This window comes from Fusarium mangiferae, assembly GCF_900044065.1.
Source record: "Fusarium mangiferae strain MRC7560 genome assembly, contig: FMAN_scaffold010, whole genome shotgun sequence".
Lineage (NCBI taxonomy): Eukaryota > Fungi > Ascomycota > Sordariomycetes > Hypocreales > Nectriaceae > Fusarium > Fusarium mangiferae.
In genome coordinates, this window is record NW_024573930.1 from 66,183 (window position 1) to 93,087 (window position 26,905).

Genomic DNA, 26,905 nt, shown 5'->3' on the forward strand with positions numbered 1-26,905 from the left:
TCGCCCTGACCAGTTTTTCTACCGAGATACAAGCAAATCACTCCCATGCAAATGCAGTGAAGACGTCTATGCGAGGATCTCCTCACTCTCCTCAATAACCTCCTCCACAATCTCCTCAATCACCCGATCAGCCTCTGATGTTAAGCCCTCGAGAGACTTTGTGTAGGCCTCTAGCAGAGGAGCATGAGGATCCTTTGGTAGGCCAAGAGCTTCGCGCTCCTCCAGAATCTCGCCCTCGACGGACTCGCGCCAGTTGTACCACTCCTCGAGCATGTGTCGGCGAGCCTCAACCACAGCCAAGTCAGCGGACGCACCACGGTCAGCATCTTCTTGCTCAAAGACGCGGCTGTATTCTCGAAGGTTCTTGCGCACAGCCTTCTGTTCCTCCTTGGTGAGCAGAGTCGCGGGCCGAGGGCGCCATGAGAACTGCTTGAACTTCTCAAAGGGCTCTTCTCGTAGAGCCTCACCCTTGAAATCGTAAATGTGGTAACCATTTTCCATCTAGATCAGGTCAGTATGAATATTATTATCATTAATTTGACAGATGGAACATACCGAGTGCTTCCAAGCAGAAGCCCACGAGGCGACGAATCGGCCTGAAGGGTCCCACTCAACATCTGTGACACCGTAGTGGTCGGCGGTGTTCATAGCCTGGAGGTTGGCGGTAAGGTCCTTGTCGGACTCGGGCTTCTCGCCCTCGAAATCAAGGTCGAAGAAGTCTAGATCGGAGCTCTGCTGGTTGGCAATGGTGGCAATAACAACAAAGCGACCACGGGGTGACCAGTAGATGGCGTTGCTGTTCTTCTTGTCAAGCGTTCGGAGGTGCTTGAAGTTACCCACTTGTTGGCCCTTCTTGGCCTTCTCAGGGCAGAAGAAGGAAACTGCAGTCTTGGGAGGGACAGCAGTAACGCCCACGGGCTCGGTTGTGGAGATGATAGCAAACCTGTCACCCTTGGGCTCCCAGGCAAAGTTGATAACGGTATCCTTAATAGTGTCAACGACCTCAACAGGGACGCCCTTCTCCTTGACACGGAAAATCTCGAGTGTGGTTGCTTGAGACTTCTTCGACTTGGAGTGTCTGTCGACCTTGACACAAATGTAGGCAGCCTCGGATTGCCAGTGAAGCTTAGCGTCGCTGACGCTGAAGAGGTTCAGGGATCGAACGACCTGTTTTGAGGGAACACTCATCAAGCCGACCTTGGCAGGGTTGCTGCCGATTTCAGGAGTCCAGTAGCAGAAGAGCTGCTCGTAGTCCTTGACACCATCGCGCTTGGGGGTAGCAGGAGCCCAATCGAAGTCTACAACACCCTCAATCTTGATGGAAGTCTTGTCGAGAAGGTTCATGCGGGGGAGTTCGTATACGGAGATGGACTGGCCGGGGTTCAGACGGGCAACGTACTTGTCGTCAGCAGACCACTTGAAGGCAGGCCACTGCATCTTAGGCGGGGGCTTGCCATCCTCCACCTTGGGGGGTTCGAGGTTGGCGAAAGATCGCAGAGGCTTAGCGGTAGCGATGTCCCAGATCACGTAGTTCTTGCCATGGTCGTCGATCGAGAGGGCGGGGTGACCCTCGTCGGGGATGGAGATAGGGCGGTTAGACCAGGTGACGATGTACTTCTCGCCAGGAGAGAAAGCGACCAGGTTCACGAAGGGGTGAGCAAATCGGGCCTGTCGTGTCCATGAAGGACCGCCCCAAAGCTGGACACCCTGGGCATGGACAGAGGTGAGGTATGTGCCGAGAGGAGACCACTGGACAAATGTCTCAGTCCAGTGCTGTCGCTCAACAATGTTCTCAGGTTGATCCTTCTCGTTGTTCCAGTAGACGCCGACGCTCTCGCCCTTGTACATAACGAACTGGTCTCGGCCACGGCCTGAGGGATCCTTGAGGAACCATCGCAGATGCTCCTTCTCGGTGAACTCGTCGATGTGAGGGGGTTGGTAGGTCTCATCGATACGGCCTTCTCGTCCATATCGCTCGATGTCGGTGAACTTGTTGACGCGGAGAATGTGCTTCTTGTCGAGGGGGGTGAGGTCGAGCTCGCGAGTAGCGGCAGCAGCCTCAGCGGGCGAACCGTACTCGACAAAGGCAAATCTTGAACAACGGGATCAGCTCCAAGTTCGATGCATCTGTGGTTCCAAGCATGGCACCTACCGGAAAGACTTTCCATCGTCACCCATGGGCATATGTATCAAGTCCTCACGTGTCTTGCCGACTGTGTTGAGCTTCTTCAACAAGAACTTGACAAGCTTCGGCTTCTGCTCCTCTGTGACTTGAGGCAGGCCATCGATAACCACGAAGCTGTCATAGCCTTGCTCCAGCGATACCTCGAATCGTTCTCGCAGATCGGAGATGTCAATATCATCGTCGTTGAACTCGTCATCGTCAAGGTCGGCCTCGCGGAGGTGGTCGAAAGAGGGCGCCATGATGGGCGATATTTGGTTGTTGGAGGGGTGCAAGAAAAAATGCCCCGCTCTCAGTCGTTTCTGTACGGTTTTTTTCGAGGGTTTGGGAGGGTTCGGCTACCGAGCACAGGTTTGCGAAATAGGCCTTTTTGCGCGCGGGAGATATGACCTCTGGAAGACACGCAAAGGCTTGTCTAGAACGGCGCAGAATGTCGCTCGGGAACGTGCGGAGTCTTGATGTTGCGGTGGCCAACCTAGTTCAGCACAAATTTGGTGTTCTGCTTCACTTTCCAACGAAAGTGTGCGTGATGCGGAGAAATGATAATACTGGCCCGAAGCTCGAGGCTCTCACCGCGGGGCAAATCACGTGTGGGCTTTGCTGGCCCCTGGGAGTGGAGGGGCTGCGGTTGCTAAGCTGGATGGGAGCTCCAGAAAAAAAGGCTGCAACGTCTACCCCAAGGCTGAAGCATATTGACGTTGACGACGACGATAACCTTTTACGTTTTCATAGGTTTCGCCGTGTACAAAGTCGCATTGTTAGCCCATCATGGTATGTTTCCTCTCTTGGTGAGGAATTCTTGTTGAAACACTTCATCTTCTCATGTCGAGTATACCGTATGCTAACATGCCCCTCCTAGTCTTTCCAACCAACCCAAATTTTTGAGGAGGGCACTACTGAGGAAAAGGGTGAGAATGCTCGCCTCTCTGCCTTTGTCGGTGCCATCGCCGTCGGTGACCTCGTAAAGAGCACCCTTGGTCCTAAGGGTATGGACAAGATTCTCCAGTCAGCGTACGTTGCGCCCATCTTGCGGTCTCGACAACCCCCCTTTTAACATGATGCTAGCTCCACCGCCGAAATCATGGTTACCAACGACGGTGCCACAATCCTCAAGTCGATCGCCCTCGATAACGCCGCCGCAAAGGTTCTGGTCAATATTTCAAAGGTCCAAGACGATGAAGTCGGTGACGGTACCACCTCCGTTGCTGTTCTCGCTGCTGAGCTGTTGAGAGAGGCGGAGAAGCTGGTCGACAAGAAGATCCACCCACAGACTATCATCGAGGGCTACCGGATAGCCAGCCAGGCTGCGCTGAAGGCGTTGGAGGGATCAGCCGTCGATCACAGCAAGAACCCCGAGGCCTTCCGACAAGATCTGCTCGCTATTGCCCGAACAACACTCAGCTCCAAGGTCTTGGCCCAGGACCGCAAACAGTTCGCCGAATTGGCCGTTGATGCAGTCCTCCGACTTAAGTCATCCGACCTCAACCACATCCAGATCATCAAGAAGGCCGGAGGCAAACTCAGCGACTCCTACCTCGACGAAGGTTTCATTCTCGATAAGAAGATTGGTGTCAACCAGCCCAAGCGACTAGAGAAGGCCAAGATTCTGGTGGCCAACACCTCCATGGACACCGACAAGGTCAAGATCTTTGGTGCCCGTGTCAAGGTTGGCTCAACAAGCAAGCTTGCTGAGCTTGAGAAGGCCGAGAAGGAGAAGATGAAGGCCAAGGTTGAGAAGATCAAGGCACACGGCATTAACTGCTTCATCAACCGACAGCTCATTTACAACTGGCCCGAGCAGCTGTTTACTGATGCCGGTATCATGTCAATTGAGCATGCTGACTTCGACGGTATTGAGCGTCTTGCCCTGGTCACAGGAGGTGAGATTGCCTCGACCTTTGACCATCCCGATCAAGTCAAGCTTGGCCACTGTGACGTTATCGAGGAGGTTATTATTGGAGAAGATACTCTTATCAAGTTTTCTGGTGTGGCTGGTGGTGAAGCTTGCACAATTGTCCTTCGAGGTGCCACAGAACAGCTCCTCGATGAGGCCGAGCGAAGTCTGCACGATGCCCTTGCTGTTCTGTCACAGACTGTCAAGGAACCCCGAACCACCCTTGGCGGTGGTTGTGCCGAGATGCTTATGGCCAAGGCGGTTGAGGGCGCTGCTACCCGGGTTGAGGGTAAGCGACAACTGGCTGTCTCCAGCTTTGCCATCGCTCTTCGACAACTTCCCACTATCCTTGCCGACAACGCTGGTCTCGACTCTGGTGACCTTGTTGCCAGATTACGCAAGGCTCTCTACGATGGTCTTACCACTTATGGTCTGGACCTGATGACCCCTGGTGGTGGTATTACTGATATGCGAGATCTCGGCGTTATCGAGAGTTACAAGTTGAAGAAGGCTGTGGTGTCTTCGGCCAGCGAAGCCGCAGAGGTAAGTACTTGTCCAAAGACTTTTGCGAAAAGATTTCTAACATTATTAACTAGCTTCTTCTTCGAGTGGACGATATCATCCGGGCAGCCCCTCGTCGACGAGAGCGTATGTAAGGCTGGCTTAGGTAGCTGGTGAGGACGAGTCAATGTGCATAGACCATGATGATCTGTAATGATACCATAGATGCTGGAAAAATGGAAAAAAGGACCATCGTGAATGAGCCTTGCCTTATGACGAACAATTATTTTACCATAAATCCGTGCTTTGAATGAGCAGTGTCATGCCAGTGCCAGCAGCCCGCGACTCCTTTTTTGACACTGCCTTGGCCGTTGACACTGACAAACACTGGCGCGCCTTATTTGTCGCTCGCCTCTATTGTTGTGTTTGTTGAATGGCAGTTCCCTTTGCATTCTTATGATAATTCTTCTCCTCACTCTTTATGATCAAGTTATCGCATTCACTCTTTACGCTTGCATCATCACGCTCTTGCAAAAGACTTCAACTCTAGCATTATCAGCATCACCTCAAAGGTCGTATAGCTACGCTGCTTCATCATTCTCTTCTGAACGTCTATCATATCTCAAGAATACTTCACTCGTACATTCACCATAGTTTATTGCTCTGGCAGATTGTTTCTCGTGGCAGGATTCTTCGCTCTTGGAGTGATATCGCCAAACAATGGAGCAGTCCAAGATTGTCGACTTCTTTTCATCTTCACCATCCTCTCAGCAACCCAAAGAGCGCCTCAAGAAACGCAACAAGCCATCGCCAGCAAAAGCCGCGAAAGCCGGTAGCCAGTCGGGTTCCCCCAACTCAAGCCGAGCAGAGTCACAACAAACCATGCCCAAGCCAAGCCAGAAGCCCAAGAGGCAGAGATCGCAGGCATCAGCCTTGGTGCCCCGTGCAGCATCTTTGCAACCCTCTGTTCCCTCTACACCAATCTCCAAAAACATGTCATCTCCCCAAATCACGAAGAAGCGACGCCTGGAGGGACGCAATGAACATGTCCCCGAAACTCCCCCTGAAAAACGAGCCGCGACGAGTAGTCAAAGCCAACAAACTCCTCAACGAACCAGTCAACTAGTTCAAGCAAACTCACCGAATACACCATTTGATATTTCATCTGGAGAGAGCTCTGATTCAGACTGTGTGATCGAGAAAGTCCAGCCGTCCCCAAAGCGCAAACTTGTAGCACCCAGTCCACGAGCTCGACCTACCAAGAAGCGCAAGACTGACCAGCAAGAGGCTATCAACCGAGGCTATGCCTGTATCAAAGCATCTGTTCTCGCAAAAGGCACAACATTGGCAAGGCAGAACAAGAAACCAGCTGCTAGACAGCGACAGGCTGCTTCTGTACCTCCTCAAGCACCCTTGCCCAACCTCACCTCAAGCGTTGCAAGCCCAAGCCGAAGTACTTCTGTCCCGCCAGCTCATATTCCCCCCAAATCCAGTCAGAATGAGAATGCAACCCAAGTTGAGCATGGGTCGGATCACAACAGTGAGAAGGCTGCGCTTTCGCCGAAAAAGCGCAATGAACCCGAACAACAGAAAGCCAATGTCAAGCGACGACGAGTTGGCGACTCTGTCGATACCGCTGTGTCAATTGATGCAGACGACGAAGATCAACCCGACTCAGACATTGAGGTCGTCAAGGTTGCGGTGTCCCCAAGGCGAAAGGCTGCGAAACATCGCGCCACAGCCGACAAAAATATCAAGACCGAGAACTCTGCTAAGCAACAAAAGGTTGCAGCTCAGCGCAAGACCCAGTCTCCCTCTGTGGCAAAACGGCCTACACCTGCCAAGTCAGCTGTTGCACGCGACACCACACCATGCAAAACCTTGCACATCGATCTTACTCAGGAGCCCTCCGATAGTTCTGATTTCTCAGACGAAGAGACTCCGATTCTGGCCAAGCCAACCCTGCCAACACCAGTAGAGCATAGTCTCGACGTCCAGAATCCCCAAGCCACTGCTACTGAGCATATCAGCAGCAACACCACCAACAACCCTGTTGCTGCCCCCCGGGAGACCGTCCCTGTCCATGAACAGAGGTCCCCCTCGCCGGGCATCACAGGTCCTTTGTTGGATTGGCTTGATCGCCAGTCGACGAAGAAAACACATTCAATCTCCAGCAGCAATTGCCCGTCTCCCGACCACGAAGTGCCCTTTTCTACTGCGCCTGAATATCAGCACGATGATACCGCAGCGAAGAAAATCAAGATGGAAGCTCACGATAGTGACATGAAATCCATCAAGAAAGAGAGCATTGAACAATACAACTCCGACGATGACGAAGGCAGCAGTAATGAGGAGTCCCACGATGGAGACATGCACCATATCAAGCAAGAGAGCAGCTCAATGTATGGTCATTCCTCAGACGACGAAGACTTCGATGAAGAGGACATCAAGAACATCAAAAGGGAGAGTCACTCAAGTCCCATGAACATTTCTGCTCTGAAGCAATACGAGTCGCATCCCAAAGAAGACAATGAAGAGGAATACGATGATGGTGAGGAGGATTTCCAAGGCTTTCCTGACCTAAGTGACGATGAGGTGTCTCATGACGCCAATACCCACGAGGCGGAAGAGAATGGAAATGTTGGATCATCGCCACCTGTATCATATCAGCTACCACAAAAAGATGTCTCTCCGAGAGCTGTCTCGACAACGCTTGAGAAGGAGGCCACATTTGATTCGGCCGATAAGTATTTGAGAAACGCGCTCGGCATTTCGAAGGATAATCTCTCCACTCCAATCAAAACTGAGAAAGGCCTTTCGCCATCGATCTATGAGCTTCAGCCAGTTTACAGCGGTGAGAAGCTCATGCAGAGCCACACTCCAGGTACGCCATCGCCGTTCCGACCTCACCATCGGGATTCGCTTCTCGGCTTGAAGAGCATCCTCAAGGGCTGGGGTGGGCGAGGTCGTGTGAGTGATAACGAGACTGTGTACTCTCCATTCCCGGATATTTCTCACCTTTCTGGAGACGAGTATGCCGCTTCATCACCTACAGAACGAGTACAGCAGAGCAAAGAGCAAGCCAAGGCTGTCCGGCCTTCTGAGCGCAGAGTCTCATAGAATGGGACTGCCGCCAAGGTCAGCTCTTTCAAGAAGAAGCTTTACTCAACACCTCCTCACCGGGCTACTGTGCCCAAGGCGATGACATTGCCGAGACTCCTGCCCAAGAACGGGACACCGACACTTCCAAAGGAAGCTCGATGGCTTAAGCAAAGTAGGTTACATGTCTTGTGTCAAGATGTATATGCTGACAACAATACCAGAAAAAGATTTCATGCCTTTACCATCTATCCCCGATGACACTGCCGCGAGCGACGCAGCCTCAAGACAAGAAACACCTACGAAGATTGTCGCAAAGCGGCCTCCCCGCGTTAACGACACGACAGACATAGCAGAGTCTGAAGATGAAATTGAGAAGAAGCTCCAGGAGCAACAGTTGGAGCCAGGAACCGACAAGCACTGGATCAAGCCTTCTGAGAAGGAAATCAAGCCCCCGATTATCCGTGATGGCGTTTCAGAACACGCCATCAAGCCCACAGTTGCTTTGTTCAAGAAGAAAATCGCCGCTAGGCAAGGCTTCAATCACGATACAAGCAATGAGTCCAATCAAAAGTACAACTGGGAAATCGACTGGAGCACGCCGGCGTCCCTGACTGAGCGCGAATCACAAGCCGTAGCAGCGGAACTAGAACATAGGGGAATCAAGACCAGCAGGCAATACAGCAACTTTTGGTACAACCTTACGATGAAGTTTTCAAGACTTGCAGGCTCGCCGATTCCGCTTTTTACAGCAAAGAAAAAGGCACTCGGTACGTTTGTTGAGGAGGCCATGCAGAACCAGGAAATCAGACGGCGCAACAAAAACAAGGCCGCCCTAAAGAAAGCGCGGCGACGAGAGATGAAGAAGAAGACGCAGCCAAAAGGCGTGGATGCATTTCTGATTCCAGGGGACACAGACGCTGAGAGTGGCTCCGAAGATTCCGATTCCGATCTCAACGGGGCTGATCTGATCGCCAAAATGCGGGCGGATACCGAGAAACGGCAGAGGACGTACGGAGGCGGAACGAGCTGTGGACGTCGAAGCAAGTAAGGAAGCTCAGTGCCATGTGTGAGATCGGGCATTTGGGGATATGAATCGATGTATGGTCAAAATGTAATAATGCGCACGTACGGATGAAGTCACATTTTTGGAGATAACGCAGGACAAGGGAGGGCAGGGGTAAGCAAGCCTCGAGACTCAACCCAGTTGATCGACATGGTCCCTTGATATGAGAGTTATTAGAGAAGTCTGGAGTCATCGCCCACAAACCCCAGCAGAGGGGCTTCGAGGGGTTATTATAAATAAATCGCGAAATTGCTTGTTTTCTTTCAACATTTGAGAGTTCCATGTTGACATGGGAGCTGAACGTCTTGGAGGTGAGAGACGTGATTGGCTGTGCATGTTCATTAGCCGCGCATATGCGGCCGAGATTAATTGACAAGGGCCCGCTTCCATTTAGCACTGTATGTAGACACAACTCGATGAATATCGAGATGGTTGATGGAGTAAGAAAAGAGGAGAAAGCTTGAATTGTTGAGTTTTTATGGGCTAAACAATGATTATCATTAATTTTTGTGCTTCAATTGGAGGCTCTGATAATGATCGATGATAGTGACAATACCTGTAGCTGCAAAGAAAAGGGAGCTTGACCTCATCGCATGAACTAATAATAACACAGAAATTGATCGTGTGTTCTGTGGCATTTCCTTCGAGTCCTCGATCAATTAGCGGTCTTACACAGTCTCCAAAAAGAATTCACAGTGCAAGCCCCTGGAGGTGGCTTGATCCGATAAGGCCATGTCCACACCCATGACAACCCACACGTTGGAAAAATAAGGCAAAGGTCACGAGCGTGCTATTTTAGTATGAATGGGTACAAGCATTCCATCAAAAGTGTGGGTGGGATCATCTCCTTGGCTGCGTTGGCGTTCTCGTTTGGGGATCGTCATCCACTTCCCGGTTTATCTTGACTTTGCTTGTGCTCGTTCTTGTTCTTGAACTTCCTTGCCTTGTAGTTGCTTGAGAATCTCACTCGTTTTCCGTCATCTCCTTGTCATCTCTCTCCCCATCCTTTCTTCCCATTTCTTTCTTGTCTCTGCTCTCGGCACTGCATCATTTCTTCATTCTTCAATCGTCTTCTTGTCTCAAACCCTTCAACTTTAGACTAATCACCCCCTTTGTTTTGGAGGCCACTTCTTCTCAACTCCGCGCTTAATATTGGGTAATATCTCGTCATCCCGGCCGCGACCGCTTACCATTGTCCGGGGTTGCAAAATCTTGTTCCCGCCTTCGAGTTCGGTCGTTTCCCTATGAGACTTGGAGTCTCTCTTATCCATCCTCTTTAAGCTATTCAACCCTAGTCTCTCGTTGATCGATTGATACCATTATATCGCTCTTATTCGTACAACAAACCTACTTTCGGCCTCGGTCTCCTTTTACTTCGTTCCCTCGCTATTCCATATCCCTTTTCCATACCAGAACTTGCTTAGTACGACTTCATTTTGGCCCTATTATTTGGTTCTCGCAAACCCCGGCATTTTTGAAACGGCTCCCTCCGACCCCGATATTCAGTGCCCATAACAACGGTTACCGCCAAAACCGACAAAGCAAGCATCCTAGCACGGCGCCGCCGAACAAAACAGAAGCGCCGCCCAAGCCAAACAACGGCCACATCGCAAGCCACGACCTCGAACCAATTTACTCTTAATTGACGAACAAAATACCCAGATCAGCAGAGAACTACTTGCTTGAGATCCTCCGGGCGAGTCGACAGAGTCCTCTCGTCCAGCCATTTACCGTTCACCTGGAGATGCGACAATGATCCGTACTCTTGATATCGGCAGTGTTCTCCCCAGCCCCGACTCTCCACCAGGGATGACCACTTCAAAGAGCTCCAAGACTTCCTCTTTCCAATCTTTCGACAGTGACGATGGCAGCGTCTTGGCCGACGTTGGCCATTTTGAAGAAATTGGACTCGACGACGACACTGTGACCCTCAAGAGCCCATCCAAGGTCGATGTTCGTCCCACTCTAGCCAAAGCCCCCTCGAGCCGAACCCTCGCAGCAGGCAAGACTGCCTCCAAAGCCCGACCGCCATTCCCTACTCTCGAGACCAATGTATACACCTCCAACCCCAGAAGCACCAATTTGAGCGCGTTGACCGAGCCTCTTTCTGCTACGCGACCAAAGACACTGACAAGCCCATCCTCGGCTTCTCTTCCATTTCCTCGACGGCGAAGCCCAAGCCCTGCCTATTCGCTCAACCCGAGGGACCCGAGAGACCCAAGTTTCCCTCAAAAACCTCGTCGAGGCAGCTGGCAGGCCGGCCGCGATCGCAAGTCTTTTACCGACCTTGAGCGAGAATGTGATGAAGACGATGGCGATGATATCCCCGATGGCATGTTTCTGGACAATGTGCCGCTCTCTCCCCGGCCCATGCAGGAGCGCACGCCCAGCCGACCATCCTCTGTTTCTCCATCCCCCAATCGATCCAAAGAACGAGTGCGAAGTGTCGGTAATGGAACGCCCGCAGTCGCGCAAGCTCAAGGCTCTCTTCGATCGCCAACTTGGAAGACCGATGACAACCCTCGCAGCCCTGCCAAGCAACGGGCACACAGTTGGAACGCTGCGTTAGCGGAACTGAATGCCGAGGCCAAGACGTTGACGGAGAAGCTCGAGGAGCACGCCAACGAAATGGAGGAACAACAAGCCAAACGCCCCGCGAATCAGCGCCCCAACACCTGGAACGCTACTCGGCGATCTGTCGACACATTTGACAAGAAGCAGCGTGTCAAATCAACCCCCGAGCTGCCGCCTCTTCGCAAGACCAATATTATGATCGACCCTCTTCCCGTTTCGAAGGAGAAGGAGGCTGTTCTCAGCCGGACACGACCCTCATGGCTACCACCCAAGGATCCCGCTGAGGAGCGCCGACATCTGAAGGAATACCAAAAGATGATGGCAGCAAGTGCCAAGGCTGAGGAGCGACGCGAAGCCTCACGCAAGGCCAAGATCGAAGGACGGGACAGCACAGCTGACAATCTGATGCAAATTTGGGAGAGGGACGTGATTCCACGTTGGAGCGATGCTATTCGCGAGCGCAGGACAAGAGAACTATGGTGGAAGGGAATCGCACCCCGAAGCCGCGCCCAAATCTGGGGTCGTGCAATCGGTAATGAACTAGGACTGTCAGAAACATCCTTCAAAGCAGCACTTGCTAGAGCTCAAGAGATTGAGGCCAGAGTTAAGGACGATAAGGGCGATGCGGAGGATGCCAGGAGGGCAAAATGGTTCCAGGATATCCGAAGGGACGCTGCACAGAAGACGTGGGAGGATTTACGGATTTTTGACGTCGAGGGACCACTGCACCAAAGCCTTGTTGATGTGTTGAGTGCATATGCCATGTACAGGAGTGACATTGGTTATGTCCGTGGTTGTAACGTAAGTCTAGCAGCCACATTGTGCCACCTGAGTTGCTAACCAAGTCCGTCAGACAATCGCTGCCTTGCTGCTCCTCAACTTGCCCGATGCCGCGTCTGCATTCGTCGCACTCGCCAACGTCCTCAATCGCCCACTACCTCTGTCTTTTTACACTGGAGATCCGGGTGCACAAGCGTCCGCATTCAACCTCATCATGCAGACACTTTCTCTCAAGTCCGCCCCTCTTCACGCGCACCTCACAAAGAAGATCCCTACTGCCGAATTAGAACGATCTTTTTCAGGAATTTTGACAGCCATTTTCACACAACACTTGGCGATAGATGAAGCAGCCCGTCTTTGGGACGTCTACGTCTTCGAAGGAGATGCACTCCTAATTCGAGCTGCTGTCGCACTTCTTCTCAGCAGGGAGATGACGCTTCTCGGCGCTAAGACCGCCGACGAGGTCAAGACCATTCTTGATGGAAGAAACGCCAAGGTCTCTTCGGCCAGAGTCGCCGGAGAGGTGGGTGCCGAGGACAAATTTATGATGTCAGTCCGTGAGGCAGGAAAAGCTTAAGGCGTTTGATCGGGCCACCCGTTTGGGAAAGGCTCCTGGGGCTTGAGAATCAAGCTGTACATTTGGGATAGATGGTGGACATATCTGCTCCATTTCACGGCGTTTACTACATGGAATGTGGCGAGTATTTTGGTTGGACGTAGAAGGCATGCTTATGAAAGGTCTCGTGAGACTATAGAGCGGTTTTATCTTCGTAATTTACCGTCATCCACGGTTGGATGACGAGATTTTGAATCAAACATATTTGATGATCATTCGTACTGCCTTTGTGCATGCTGCCCTTGATGTCGGAGACGCCAAACACAATTATGGAGCATAGAAGTGTTCGCGATGTGTTGTGAGTCCATAGTAACCGTGATGGTTGGCCATAAATTAACAATCACTTCGTACAAGAAACACACGTGACATTAAGACCGAGATCAAACAGAAGTGATTTGAGTCATATCACGGCCACTTTGGCATGTTTGTCTTTGACTTGTTGAGTCTAGGATTGTTGATAGATCTGTTTGGTACAGGGTAAACCTTTTGACAGGCCTCTCAGCCTCGTGCAGTAAGCCAATTTGCCATGCAAACAGACTGACCATAGGGTCTAGCGTGGAGATAAAGAGGTGAAACTGTTATTATATTACTGGTTTAATTACATTGGAAACTCTCCATGACCTTGACTGTGTATCTTACTACAAAGCGTTGTTACTATTCGCCTGAGCTTTGGTTCAAAATACACCACCTTACGTATTATCAGACTAGGTGGAAAAAAAAGATCTGTTCAAGCAACATCTTTGTGCATGCAAACCGTACATGAAATGAATTGACACGTGTATCTACGCGTATTACTCCGTACCAACCACTGATTTTAATGTACTTGCTTCATCGAACGCCATTGACGATGAAAGCAGAACTTACGTGGTTGGTGAAACAAGCCAAGCCACGTGATCACCGCCAACTTTTGACCCCTCACCACTTGCCGCGCGAAGAATGAGAGCAGACAAAAACATCCAAACACCACCGTCCCAATCATTCTCTCCACCCACTTACACCGCAATAACCCCTCTATAGCGAACGGGCAACGCGACCCTCAGTATGCCGTCCGGATATAAGCATGGCGACACGCCAAAGAAGGCCATGGTTCGAGGCACCATCTCGTACCTCGAGTCTCAGGGCCTGCCTGTCAACAAGTCAGCCATCTTTCGGCACTTTGATCTGTCGCGATCTCAAGGTTATGCCGCGTTGAGCGTCCCCGCGTCTAAGCGCAATGATCCCGAATGGGAGGAAACGCGTGGAAGACCCCTCAAGATCTCCGAGGAAGACCAGCAGAAGATGGAGAAGATTCTCTGGAATGACGCCTACATCAATGTTAACTTGAACTGGCATGGACTGGCCAAGGAAGCTGGTGTCGAGGTTGATGTGAATCCCAGGACTCTGCACAGAACAATGGGAACGTTGGGCTACCGACGATGCCTGGGATGTCCGAGGATCTGGGTGCATAAGAAGGCTCGCGAGAAGAGAGTCGAATACGCCAGACGCATGCTTGAAGCGTACCCTCATCCACAGGACTGGAGAGCCATCCGGTTCAGTATCGAGCTCCACTTTGGGTTTGGCCTTGATGGAAAGATGCGTCTTATTCCCCGACCTGGTGAACGTTTCTGCGAGACATGCGCAACCACTCCCGAGGCTGAATGGCCACGCGACTTGCGAAAGGCCCACGCTTGGGTTGCTGTAGGTTACGGGTTCAAGAGTGAAGCTGTCTTTTACGAAGATTCCACCAGCCCGAACTGCACTGGCGTCATGACCATGCAAGAGTACAAGGACCACATCCTCGAGAAGACGGTCAAGCCATGGCTCACAGCCACCGGCGCCCAGAGCTTCATCCTCGAAGAAGACTGCGAGGCTTTCGCCCACGGCGCTGCAAGCAAGGTTAATCTGGTTCAGCAATGGAAGGATGAGCACGGCTTACGATACTACTACAACTGCGGCGATAGCCCCGACCTCAACCCGCTCGACAGCCTTTGGCCCAGTCGCAAGCAGTGGAATCTGGATGCCCCCAAGGACTGGGAGGACGAGACTCTCCAGAAGATGGTCAAGGATGTGTGGGCAGGGTTCGACATGGAGAGAGTCAATATGTGGGTTGACTTCATGCCGCAGCGACTGCAGCAGGTTATCGATTCGGAGGGCACGCTGGTGCCTTGGTGATTGTTGTGAGTTTGGCGTTGTCTTGTTTGTGATGCTGTTACGAAGCGTTGAATTAAAAGAAAATATGGAAGAGGTTGTCTCCGGTGTCATCGTCGATGGTTCTTCGACTTGGCCAAGGGGATGCCGTTGCATGGAGTAGTTGTGGGTTAATTTTGACGGGGGATAAATGGAAAACAAGTGAGGCATGATCATCGGCTAGTTGTAGAATTTGACATAGATGAAAAGAGAGTTCCTCATTGCAGACACCTAATTACTACGTTGATGTTCGGTGATGTCGAAGATGAACTGTAAGGGGAGCACGTCAGATACAGCCCTTTTGCGTGTCACATACTAAAGAAAAGCTGGCCAGCAACTAGGTCGATCTTTCAGAGAGAGGTATTGTCTCTTCTAGTATTGTATTGGCCTTGTAGCTTGCCGTCCATGCCAATATAATGCTCACTCTAAGCGTCGACTGTTCAGATAACATGATTAATTGTGGGAAGAGTATAAAGTGCAGACCGCGGCTTACTCTCTCTAGACCTTGGAGACGCAATAAAAGCACCTATATAAATAAGAAAATGACAGAAGTTGAGATCCTCAATACTCACACGAGTTCCTTAAGAGTCCTTAAGTCTTGGTACTCGAGGTGGGCGTTCGTTGTCAAGACTTTCACACATGCTCATGGTATGCTATTTCTCATGAGAATATGACTGAAAACGCCTAAATTATCTTGAATTCACTGGATCATTGCTCTGAATCAGACCCGCTATCATCTAGGCTCTTTGGCTGCAGGCTGTATGCCCTGCGCCGCCAGTTGCCTCGCACCGCGAGCTCTGATACCCACAACCTCTTCCACTTCCCACTGCCTCAAATATTCCAACTCTCTCTTCTTAACTCTCTTCCCTCACCAACTGAGATTTACAACTTTGGCTCTCACTTCTCTATTCAACCCATCTCTTGCTTGCATCTTTCTTTCTGCATATGCTTCAGCATCTTATGCTCTCTGCCAAGCTTCTTTGACTGTCCAATTATGGGTTCCACCAAGAAGAAGAAATCTTCCCGCGAGGATTCTGCGAGCTTTGTTACTCCATTATTCTCAGATCTCAATGCATCTCAAGCTCAGAACTCCCAAAAGAATAGTGACGTGTCACTTGCTGCACCTCATCTTTCGTGGATGAAAGGAAACGAAAAGCCAGACACTTCAACATCAGGCCTCAATACTCAAAACTCGAACGATACACATGCAGACCCATCGATGGAAACTCCTGGCAATATAAGAAGCAATATACGAGACGCAAGTTATGACATCAAAGACGCCGGAACCGGCCACCACGACAATCGTATGGCCAAGCTCCCCCCCGGCCAGTTTCGTGAGCCTTCTTTGAGACGCGGATATGGTATGCCATATCAAGAACCCAAAGCTTTTGACAGTATGCCAGCCAAGGGCACAAGTCAGGTTAGAAGTCATCACCCTCAGGTTCTGGATTCTCTTCCGGAAATACAGACACAGTCTTCGATCTCAGATCTACAACAATCCTTTGCTATTAGCCAGCGTTCCGTGCCAACCTGGAACAAAGATGGGAAGAACCTTGTAAGTAATTATACACGTATAAATAGGGTAGCTCGGATATGCGCTGACAACTCTAGTATGATCTAAACTGGCCTCAAGCTAGACGAGGAGATCTGCAACCAGCTGGTTATCGCCCTGTAGCTATGCGCCCTCCCGGTACTTCTGGGCGAGTGGCCGCCGACGAAAAGCAAGGCCAGTCATCTGATGAGAAACAGACACCAAAGATCGTGATAGATCTAGGTTCTTATCAAACGGCCGAACAGAAGGCACTTCTGAAGGCTTGCTTGGAGAACAAAGACTTGTATCTTCATTCCGATGGAATGGCCCAACAGTTTTAGGAGACTGTTGGGTCTAAAGTGAAATTTTCACCCAGAATAAGAGGGAAAGAGTTACGTCGAGATAAGTGGAAAGTCGTGAAAGGGTGTGTGGAAAAGTGGTGCGAACCACGAAGATTCCAACTTGCGCAGGATGAGCACGCGTCGTCGGACTCTGAGCTTAATACACTCCTAGACAAATGGAACAGCTTATACGCGAAAAAGTTTTGCTCTGCAAACCGAAGCCCCCTGGAGGCAGCAGGATGGAGAAAGGCTGCTGAGCAAAGTCAAAACGGTTCCCCTTCAGATGGCACTCACAACTCTCAGGCCAGCCATGAGAGCAATTCCCATAATGAGAAAGTAGCAGAAAATGTCGATGTTGAAGGTTCTATTTGGCCCACTGTTAAAGAAGAGCTGATGGAGTTCGCAGAGTCCAGGATTCTCCGCTGGGCCGAAGACAAACTTCAAGAAAGGCTACAGGCCCTTGAGTCTCTCACCCGGCCGCCCCTTTTGAAGGCCAACAGCTCTCCAGAGTCATACCGGGTGTATCTGAGGTATCTCATGAATCGTACAGAGGCTGCGGGAAAGAATTCTAAGGCGATACGAAATACTGAGGCTGTCATGTCTATGGCACTGGACCTTCTACCAGGTCTAGAGGAGCGCTTGCGGGACCAGCTCGAGGGTGTGGTTGATAAGCAAGAAGATCGTCCTGGGGCTGGTGTTAAACATGATCAGACTAATGACACCGATCATGACAAGGCAAACGATGAGTCTAAGAGTGCTCATGAGAATTCTGAAGATGCTGATCATGGCACTGATCACAAAGTTCAAGAAGTCCAAGAGGAGAACGATCATGACGATGGAGTCCAGGCGAGACTTGAGTGTGACTCCGAAGATGATGAAGATGGAGACGCAGATATAGATGACTTTGAGGACTTTGAGGAGTTCTATGCCGACGAAAGCGACGACGACACCTATGAGGATCCTGATGAACCTAATCGCAAATACAGAGGATCCATCATAGATACAATCGAGCCTCGTACCCCGATCGTTACTCCGCGGGTCATGAGCCAGCTCCGCCGCTACGAGCAGAGATATCGGGACAAGATCATAACCGCCAAAGTCGAGACCGAGACAGCGGCCGCTGTCCTTCGTTCTGTGGACGAAGAAGACCGACAAGTGGCCCCCAGAAAACGAAAAGCATCGGATTCAGTGGAACCTGCTCTTGCTATCAGAAGCAAGTCCATGGACCAAAGGCTGGCTGTTGTAGGCACTCCGACGCCTGCGGGCAGAAAAAGACAAAAGCTCAGTGAAGTCAACTACAGTCCAGCATCGACAGCTTGTTCATCTGAGCTTCTCCCATCTCTTGAGGACATTTTTAGCTCGAGCATTGGCCGTGCATCTTCGGCAACGACGCAGCCTCTCCCTAACTCCTCAAGCCCCGCAGTTCGGGCGAACAAGAAGAAGAGTGCCCGAAAGGACAGAAGCAGAGCCCAGAGTAAGGTTTCCCCTGAACTCGGGGAGCCCGCTACCGATGATACTGCAGCTCCCAAACCTGAAGAGATGACAGGAATGTCCCCTGGCCTCTTTGTGACCCCTGATGTGGCACGACAGGCCAATACCCCATTTCATTTTAAGAAAAGTGTCTCTCGTCGTCCTTCCCCAGAGGAAAGGTTTAGGGAAGAGACCGCCGAGTTTCAGGCCATGACGCCTAGTGCTCGGGAGTCAATGCTGTACACAGCGCTTCGGGAGATGCGCCGACGACAAGGATAGAGGTAACAAGTGACCAGAAGTCATACAAGAAAGCATTACTCAGAACTCACAATCCAACTTGGACGTGGAACTGTATCTTTGGGTTTTGATCCCGATTGCATCTCTTCACCCGTCACAACATCATTCCGACTTCACTATCCAACTTAGATGTTACACATGGCCTCTGAGTTTTGATCTCAGTTACATTTCGCCTTAAATTTGTTGCTATTAAGTTTGCTACGAACTTTTCAAGGGTTTAACTACGATGCTTGGAACTATTTTCTGGAAGTCAGCGGTAGAGGCAGAGGAGCACAAGAGGATTGACTGGTAGCTTTGAACTTTGTAGTATAAATGTTTGGGAAAAACCACTTGCTCATATAGATGCGATGGAAAGCATACGATACCGAGAAGATCAGAAGTCGCTATTGGTACAGATACGTTGCGTTTTGCCGTAATATTACAAGAGTTCTAGATATCAAGAGTTGCTGCAAGCAATATTTTACAGACTAATGCTTCTTTGTAAACGTGAGCCGAGCCTTTACGTACTCATGAAATGAGGCAAAAAGATGGTCGTATAGTTGACTTAACTTGATTGCCCTAAGCCCATCCTAAAATTATCCTAAGCATGAGCTGTTGTGGTGGCTGGGCGAGCATTGTATGTTGCGCAGCGCAGCTAGTGGGCAAACTTTTGCAGATATTCGGCACTGCCAAACATCGGACCCTCACCATAACATCTCAAAAGCTCAACTCTTTTCTTCCACCTTTCCATCTCTAGCCTCTGGCCTATCACTGAAGCTGCCTACCCATTTCCCTTCCGCAACATTACTTCTTTTGGTAGCGCACCTTAGCTACTTTGACAATGAATACACCCCGGCCTTCGAAAGATAGAAGCCCGAAAGGTAAGGAGCCTGCTGGAAGAAATATTATCGACTTGAGCGAGTCTCCTAGCAAAAACACATCAAGCAAGCAGAAGACGGTGGACACAAACATGGGCAACAAATCCACATGTGCCGGCGCAAACATGACGCCCCTAGGCACAGGATCAGAAGCCTCGTCCAGCAAGGCAGGCACTGTAACAAACCCATTTTCACCATCTTCTCTATCAATAGATCCCAGACCGAACCGAGGATGGAGGCCGCCGCAGTTACCGGTTTTCTCGAGCAACGACTTTGAGCCCCAAGGAGAGACAAGGCGAGGCACAAGCAATGTTTGTATCCTTGCCAAGAAATGTGCCTTCACTGACCTTGTGTAGAATGGGAATAGCAGCAATCAGTCCAATTCTACTGCGCCCCAAACACCTCAAGACCCAGCCAGGCGCTTTACTGTGACTCAGAAGTGTAAGGTACTAGAAACCTGCTTATCAATCAAGGAAGAGTATCTTTCCTTGCCTCCGGCCAGTCACCATGACCAGGAGGCGTTTTGGACTAAAGTCCTCAACGAGAAGCTATCACGAGACTTAGTCTCGAATTTCAAGGGCTGGAAACAAGTGAAAGAGTCCATTGAACAATGGTGTTACACTCGAAGGACTCTTCTCAGAGAGGGGAACCTGCCGCCAGTTTCTCCGGCTCAGCCAGAGCTAGATACTTTGGTTGACCGCTGGAACACGGTGTTCGTCACACGTTTTTGTCAAGTGCACCGCGGGTATTTTGAGAAGGGTCTTTGGGCCATCATTGAGAACCGAGTGTCATGGATGGTATCAGAGCACGTCGACAAGTCAATCACGAGCATGTTGCAAACCAGAAGAGATGAGCTGGAGAGCTCTGTTGGACGAAGGCTTCTGTCTCACAACAACTCATTGACCGAGTATGACAACGCTGTCAAAAGTGTTCAGGATGGATTTACTGAAAGTCAGCGGAGTCATACCCAGGCAATGGAGAGTGAGGCTGTGCTATCGATAGTCAGGGAGCTTCGACCAGTTCTAGAGAATGCATTTTCACAGCATTTCAATAGCGCAAGACAAACTCGTCGAGAACCAAGTTCCGGGCATCACACTGGGCCCACCATACCTACGGAACCGACGGCTATGCGAAATGGCCCACGAGGACATTCGACTTCAGCTTCCTCAATGCCACAACACCCTATGTCTTGTGCTGTTCCCTCACCAATGGTAAGCGGTAACAAACGGCCCTTACCAGACTCGAGTGAGTTGCCAAGAACTGAACCTACTCGAATTACGCCCATCTATGATGACAGAAACGGACCGCGAAAGCGGCCGTGTTTGGAAAGAGGGAGCCCATCGGATGGTTCTCCACGAACTGGGTTCTCGAACAGAGACCGAGAAGGAGACAGCAGACACCAGCAAAGACAACTTTCGCCACCAAGGTATGGATACACTTGGATTGAGGCAGATGCCGTATACTGACAGCTTAACAGAAGGCCTCCGGTGCCACGAACTCCAGGAAGGCCATCTTCGCCCTCGACTCATGAACGACAGAACAGGCCCAGGGGTAACTTGCGTAGGGACTCGCAATACCCAGACCGCTGGGACGGTGATGACGGACCTCACCGCCGTTGCCCACCGCGAGGGTTCCGGGAAGATACTGTCGAGTTTGATGAAATGTCGACTCGACGGCAGAACAAATTGATCAGAACACAAAACCGCACACTTCTTGAGAAAATTGAGGAGTTAGAACCTCAACGCAGGGGTTGAATGAGAGATTCAAAAGCAATGAATACTTTGGAAGTGGCAAAATGAGAGTAATCGCCGTCTCTAGGCCTCATGATTTTGGGAGAACAACAACAACCAATGGGTGACTTCTTGGACCCTGACTTGGGACTTGGCAGGGAAGACTTTGTACAGTACATCAGGAGACTTGGGAGGTGGATGCGAAAATAAACTTGGTAAAGAGCCCCCTGAGCTTAGGCCAGAGCTGCTTGAACATTTCATCACTCAGGATAGAGGTCAGAGGTTGTCGTCTCTCCTAGCTACCTCAGGTGATAAGGAACAGCAGGGAAGCTATTCAACAAAATCAGATAGCGAAGAATTGATGATCCCGGTGGTTGAAACGAAAACAGGAACCGAACTAAATTCGTGATATCGAACCATCATGATCTGACTCCGGAAGATGCTCTCGGAGAGTATGTTGATGACGGCCAGACAGTTGTTCTGTACTATGTTGTAGGGAAAGTGGCGATGCTACGTCTCTCACTTGAGAGTCAATTTGCTTAAATAGTTTGCATTGTAAAATCGGCCTCGCCTTGAGACATAACATGCAGAATGATGATAGCAGCTATTGAAAGTGATGTTTGCTCAGTCAGTATGTTGTTGCTTGGGCTCTGAGTATCAAGGCGGGGTTGACAGAGCCGCCGCAAAAACGGGAAACAAGCGAGCGACACGTGGGGCTTTTGGACCCTGGGGGCAAGGGGCCAACACCTAAAATTGTTCCTTTCTTCTTTGAATCGTTACTACGCTGCACCATAAGGTTCAGTCTTGTCGGGAAAAGGAAATTGGTCAAACGTCAATGCTTCCTCTTGCCATCTTGACATCCTTTCAAACATGATCAAGCACGTCAAACAAGCAATCAACTGGCTATTTGCTCTCCCCTGTTTACGCCACAGCCATCCAGTCGTGCTGTGCTGTGCTGTATCGGGAGTCCCCCCACTTGGCTCCACCCTCTGAACCCTGGACCTGTGATGCCAAGACCAGGGGTCCCGCCCATGGAACTCAACAAAATTCCCAACAGAACGGAAGACGAGAAAAAAATTCGAACATTTCCCGGAATCTACCAATTGACATGGTTTCTACTTCTGCTCCTTACCAGAATGGATCAGAACATCCGTTTTCTCCACCAAAAGGAAAACAGAGAAATGCTCCGGATAATTCAGTAGAGTTTCACGGCGAGAAAAAAGCTTGAATTCCAGTGACCCCTGAATGGCCTGGCCACTGCTTAACATGTCAAGCGAACATCAGGTTAGCCGGTCGACTACCGGTAATGCACTCTCTTGCTGTGCCGCATTTCAATATTCCCCAGGTTTGTGCACAAGACATTACATCTTGGCCTACGACATGCAAATGAAGCTGTGCAGAAACCTGACCAGACACAATTTCCTGACCCCAATTGAGATTCACAAGTACTCTGTACCTCGATTCCCAATGGGCGGATAGCCGTTCCGTACAACTAAGGTTATCTTAGCACGAGTTGACCTCTCACCTCGGTTGGTCCTCCAACGACGACATTTTCACATGTCGATAGTCATAACTCTTGAGCCATCTATGCGATAATTCGTTATTCGTATCAAGAGGCCGCCAACCATGATTGCAACGATCTCGATACTGTACCTTTAAGAGGCGATTTTATCTTGTCAGACCTCTCTATCACTGCTATCAAAGCTCCACCAGCAACCGGGGTCGGGCTTGACCAGATTTATCTCCCTTGCCCGCTGTCTGAGCTTTTCCTCCCGCCTTTTGTAACCAATCGACTCGTATCCAATTCACATCGTCAACAAAATCAGAGACAGCCACGATCGGGGACCTTGTCTCTTGGCCTGGCCCGCTAGGCGTGCCCCCCCTTCGAACGTGGTCGACGTCGACGTTGTCCCCCTCCCGGTTCCCCCCGTTCACCCAAAGGGGATTGATTCACATGTCGATGATCTCCAGCCCTAAGCCAGCTTGGAGCCACTTTGACCCGCATAAGCTTGCAGCCGATTCGAGAGGGGCGAACAATTCGAGTGTGTGAAGGAGCCTGATGAATCGTGAGGCTCGTCTAGGTCACACGCTTTATTTGAACACCGTCAGTCGCCAATGAAGGGCCAAATACTTGATAAGACATTGCCAACACTCAAATGGATGACGGGCTCTGTGTATCAGATACCTGAATCTAAGCCACCCGTCGTGTAACAGTCGGACATGTCCCGTTAGCGGAGGCAGATCCATTCTTCAGGCGGTGTGAAGATCTAGACTACTGTAAGAGGCTGAAAAGACAGCGGCAATGATAGGCAGGTATTAAGCACTGTAGCTAGCATCTTGCATATCCATCGATGGCAAAATCTCGAACCCTCTTTTGGAGGCGACAGCTTTTGTTGTCCAGAGTCATGCCACTGCGGTTACTCAAGCCCACAGCTCCGCCGGCCGAAGTTGGGGAGCGGGGCCGGGTCTCGGCAGCTTACTGTATCTTTTACGGATAGATATCGGCGAGTAGAATCATCGACAGCAGAAGCAAAAGAGAACAGCGGGCTGTATTGGGAACGGCAATTTATCCGATAGCAATCCTCCAGAAGCTTAATTGTAATAGTGAAAATACTAATCGCGGGCTCAGCCAGCCCCCTCCGCAGAATACCAAGCCCTTCTGCAAGCCTCATCAACTTGCAGGTGAAAGACGAGATACCACAGGCTCACGAAATGTTCAGCTGCTGTACGACCAAGACATAAGACACACATCAGACGGCCACCCCGTCACTGTCTCGTCGGGAGCTATTGCCACATTTCAGGGGTGGGTTAGAAGCACGACCCGTTGTTTTCTAGCGTATTTTTCTGGGGTAGGGATTTTTTTGGTCGCGACTCAAGAGTCGAGGTCAAGATGCTTCCCTTGAAGCGGCGATTACAAGGAGCAATTGTATCGTAGTGGAAGTTTGCGTGAAGATGACAATTCAGATGTAGATAAAAACTGCAGTTAACAATTTGAGTTACTGTGAAAACATTAAGTTTGGTGTAATTAAATAAAGTAATTCAGGGTAAACTTTCTCCGTAGCAGCATGTTACTTGTCCTCCCTCTGAGATTGTCGATCTTTTTGCCAAAGACAGGGAAATCGGTAAACTGTATCGGACTGCGCAGCAAAAGGGAGTGAATGGACCTGTCAGTTTCATTTCCATTATCGTTCCACCCCGTATGTATGTACTGTATTGCCTGCTTTCGCCGCATTTTCTGCTTTGTGTTGCCGCTGCGCTGAGAGGCCAGAGGTTTTGGGTTGCTTGTCCGTTGTCCCGCCCGCAGCAGCTAAGAGGTACAGTACAGTGAGTACAGTAGGTACCTGCCCTTTTCCCAGGCTCCACGCCCCAACAAAACGCTTGCCGAGCAAGCATCCACGCATTAAAGTAAAGGTACCTTTACCTTTACAGTTGAAAGGGACACACTTTAAAACTTCAGCCCCCCTTGGCCGTCTCAAACCTCTTTTTTCTTTTCCACCTCCCTTTCTCTTTTTCCTTCGACAGTTCTTCTTCGGCATCTTCGACTTCTTGACTCTTTTGTCTATTGTCGGCCGTGAACCCCGTCTCTTCTTCACAATGGCGTCCGTTTCGACTTCGGCTCTGCCCAAGCAGAACCCTGCGCTTAGGCGCACCGTCACATCAACCACTGTGACGGATTCTGAGTCTGCCGCCGTCTCTCCCTCAGACTCTCCCCGCCACTCGGCCTCTTCCACATCGCTCTCGTCCATGTCCGAGGTCGATATCGCTAAGCCCAAGTCCGAGTATGGTGTTATGCTCGACACCTACGGCAACCAGTTCGAGGTCCCCGACTTTACCATCAAGGACATCTACAATGCCATCCCTAAGCACTGCTTCAAGCGCTCCGCCCTCAAGGGATACGGATATATCCTCCGCGACATTGTCCTCCTGACAACCACTTTCAGCATCTGGTACAACTTCGTGACCCCCGAATACATCCCCTCTACCCCCGCCCGCGCTGGTCTGTGGGCCGTATACACTGTTCTTCAGGGTCTTTTCGGTACCGGTCTCTGGGTCATTGCCCATGAGTGTGGTCACGGTGCTTTCTCCGATTCTCGCCTCATCAACGACATTACTGGCTGGGTTCTTCACTCTTCCCTCCTTGTCCCCTATTTCAGCTGGCAAATCTCCCACCGAAAGCACCACAAGGCCACCGGCAACATGGAGCGTGACATGGTTTTCGTTCCCCGAACCCGCGAGCAGCAGGCTACTCGTCTCGGAAAGATGGCCCACGAGCTCGCCCATCTCACTGAGGAGACCCCCGCTTTCACTCTCCTTATGCTCGTCCTCCAGCAGCTTGTTGGCTGGCCCAACTACCTCCTCACCAACGTTACCGGCCACAACTACCACGAGCGCCAGCGCGAGGGTCGCGGCAAGGGCAAGCATAACGGCCTTGGCGGTGGTGTCAACCACTTCGACCCCCGCAGCCCTCTGTACGAGAACAGCGACGCTAAGCTCATCGTCCTGAGCGATATTGGTATCGGTCTGATGGCCACTGCTCTGTACTTCCTCGTCCAGAAGTTCGGTTTCTACAACATGGCCATCTGGTACTTTGTTCCCTACCTCTGGGTAAACCACTGGCTCGGTAAGCTTTCTCCATCATGCAATTGCGATTTATACTGACCTTTTTAGTTGCCATCACCTTCCTCCAGCACACCGACCCTACCCTTCCCCACTACACCAACGACGAGTGGAACTTCGTCCGTGGTGCTGCTGCTACCATTGATCGTGAGATGGGCTTCATCGGCCGCCACCTTCTCCACGGCATCATCGAGACTCACGTCCTCCACCACTACGTCAGCAGCATCCCCTTCTACAACGCGGACGAGGCCACCGAGGCCATCAAGCCCATCATGGGCAAGCACTACCGTGCCGATGTCCAGGATGGTCCTCGTGGCTTCATCCGTGCCATGTACCGCAGTGCCCGTATGTGCCAGTGGGTTGAGCCCAGTGCTGGTGCCGAGGGTGCTGGTAAGGGTGTTCTGTTCTTCCGCAACCGCAACAACGTGGGCACTCCCCCTGCTGTTATCAAGCCCGTTGCTTAAGTAGCATTATGGCGTCGGATCGGTTATGGAATCTAAAATTGTTTCTGTCAGCGTTGATTGTTCCAAGTTGGTTTCTGGTTTAGAGAGCTGGGCATGCTCGTTCATGAGAGTTCTCGCTATGGCATTGGCTGAGATGAGGTGGAGGTTGAAAATAATCTGGCATACGTTCAAAGCTTGACGAGCAATATGATAGAGAAAGAAAGATAGACGAATCTCAATGAAAAAGAACAAACCATACTGATTTCCTTGGATAAGCCTTCTTTTGACTTGATTTGTTTCAAGACGATTGTGTTTGGTCGACGTTTTGACCACGGGACCCTCGGATCCAGCAAGTAACCTGATATGATCAGAATGCGGGGAAACGTCAACACACGTGCCCATTGACTAGACTTGGTGTCGGCATTTGCTGAGATTTTCGTAATTCTGTATTTAATTGATCGTAATTATTGAATTGGCTCTAGGTTTGGAGGTTTGCCAGGGTGTGTAGATAATTCTCCGAGTGGTGGTGGCTTGTGAGGTGTCACTTATGGCGTCTCGAGTTCTCCTGCAGCTGCAGTGGCACTTGCCAGATGAGGGTGATTATGTATTCGAGATTCCTTCTATTGGGAAGAACATCTTGTGTTTTGCAAAGACTCTCTCAAAATGAAATCAATCTTTCTCGAGCATTTCTCTAATACCACCAGAAGTTCACCGATGTGAAAGCAACAATACAAACAGCGA

At 50.6% G+C, this 26,905-nt stretch overlaps 8 protein-coding genes across 8 annotated transcripts; 7 read left to right on the forward strand and 1 right to left on the reverse strand.

Annotated features, from left to right (window-relative positions):
• Window positions 1-66: 66 nt before the first annotated feature.
• FMAN_02103 (uncharacterized protein) lies at window positions 67-2,424 on the reverse strand (the record flags this gene model as incomplete). The annotated part of the gene is made up of 3 exons (XM_041835417.1): window positions 67-501; window positions 556-2,092; window positions 2,153-2,424. 3 exons carry the CDS (start codon window positions 2,422-2,424, stop codon window positions 67-69), a joined length of 2,244 nt encoding a protein of 747 aa, XP_041685583.1.
• A 526-nt stretch (window positions 2,425-2,950) lies between these two features.
• On the forward strand, window positions 2,951-4,732 carry FMAN_02104 (putative CCT2-chaperonin of the TCP1 ring complex, cytosolic; the record flags this gene model as incomplete). The annotated part of the gene is made up of 4 exons (XM_041835418.1): window positions 2,951-2,953; window positions 3,042-3,193; window positions 3,248-4,619; window positions 4,673-4,732. The coding sequence occupies 4 exons, from the start codon at window positions 2,951-2,953 to the stop codon at window positions 4,730-4,732; spliced, it is 1,587 nt and encodes a 528-aa protein (XP_041685584.1).
• Window positions 4,733-5,297: 565 nt separating this feature from the next.
• FMAN_02105 (uncharacterized protein) lies at window positions 5,298-8,727 on the forward strand (the record flags this gene model as incomplete). The annotated part of the gene is made up of 3 exons (XM_041835420.1): window positions 5,298-7,667; window positions 7,698-7,851; window positions 7,901-8,727. 3 exons carry the CDS (start codon window positions 5,298-5,300, stop codon window positions 8,725-8,727), a joined length of 3,351 nt encoding a protein of 1,116 aa, XP_041685585.1.
• A 1,767-nt stretch (window positions 8,728-10,494) lies between these two features.
• On the forward strand, window positions 10,495-12,673 carry FMAN_02106 (uncharacterized protein; the record flags this gene model as incomplete). Its single annotated transcript, XM_041835421.1, has 2 exons — window positions 10,495-12,117; window positions 12,170-12,673. The coding sequence occupies 2 exons, from the start codon at window positions 10,495-10,497 to the stop codon at window positions 12,671-12,673; spliced, it is 2,127 nt and encodes a 708-aa protein (XP_041685586.1).
• Window positions 12,674-13,753: 1,080 nt separating this feature from the next.
• On the forward strand, window positions 13,754-14,863 carry FMAN_02107 (uncharacterized protein; the record flags this gene model as incomplete). The annotated part of the gene is made up of 1 exon (XM_041835422.1): window positions 13,754-14,863. One exon carries the CDS (start codon window positions 13,754-13,756, stop codon window positions 14,861-14,863), a length of 1,110 nt encoding a protein of 369 aa, XP_041685587.1.
• A 1,009-nt stretch (window positions 14,864-15,872) lies between these two features.
• FMAN_02108 (uncharacterized protein) lies at window positions 15,873-18,499 on the forward strand (the record flags this gene model as incomplete). Its single annotated transcript, XM_041835423.1, has 3 exons — window positions 15,873-16,433; window positions 16,490-16,735; window positions 16,817-18,499. 3 exons carry the CDS (start codon window positions 15,873-15,875, stop codon window positions 18,497-18,499), a joined length of 2,490 nt encoding a protein of 829 aa, XP_041685588.1.
• Window positions 18,500-19,337: 838 nt separating this feature from the next.
• FMAN_02109 (uncharacterized protein) lies at window positions 19,338-21,063 on the forward strand (the record flags this gene model as incomplete). Its single annotated transcript, XM_041835424.1, has 4 exons — window positions 19,338-19,685; window positions 19,731-20,619; window positions 20,672-20,800; window positions 20,852-21,063. 4 exons carry the CDS (start codon window positions 19,338-19,340, stop codon window positions 21,061-21,063), a joined length of 1,578 nt encoding a protein of 525 aa, XP_041685589.1.
• A 3,635-nt stretch (window positions 21,064-24,698) lies between these two features.
• On the forward strand, window positions 24,699-26,185 carry FMAN_02110 (uncharacterized protein; the record flags this gene model as incomplete). The annotated part of the gene is made up of 2 exons (XM_041835425.1): window positions 24,699-25,725; window positions 25,773-26,185. 2 exons carry the CDS (start codon window positions 24,699-24,701, stop codon window positions 26,183-26,185), a joined length of 1,440 nt encoding a protein of 479 aa, XP_041685590.1.
• Between the last annotated feature and the right edge of the window lie 720 nt (window positions 26,186-26,905).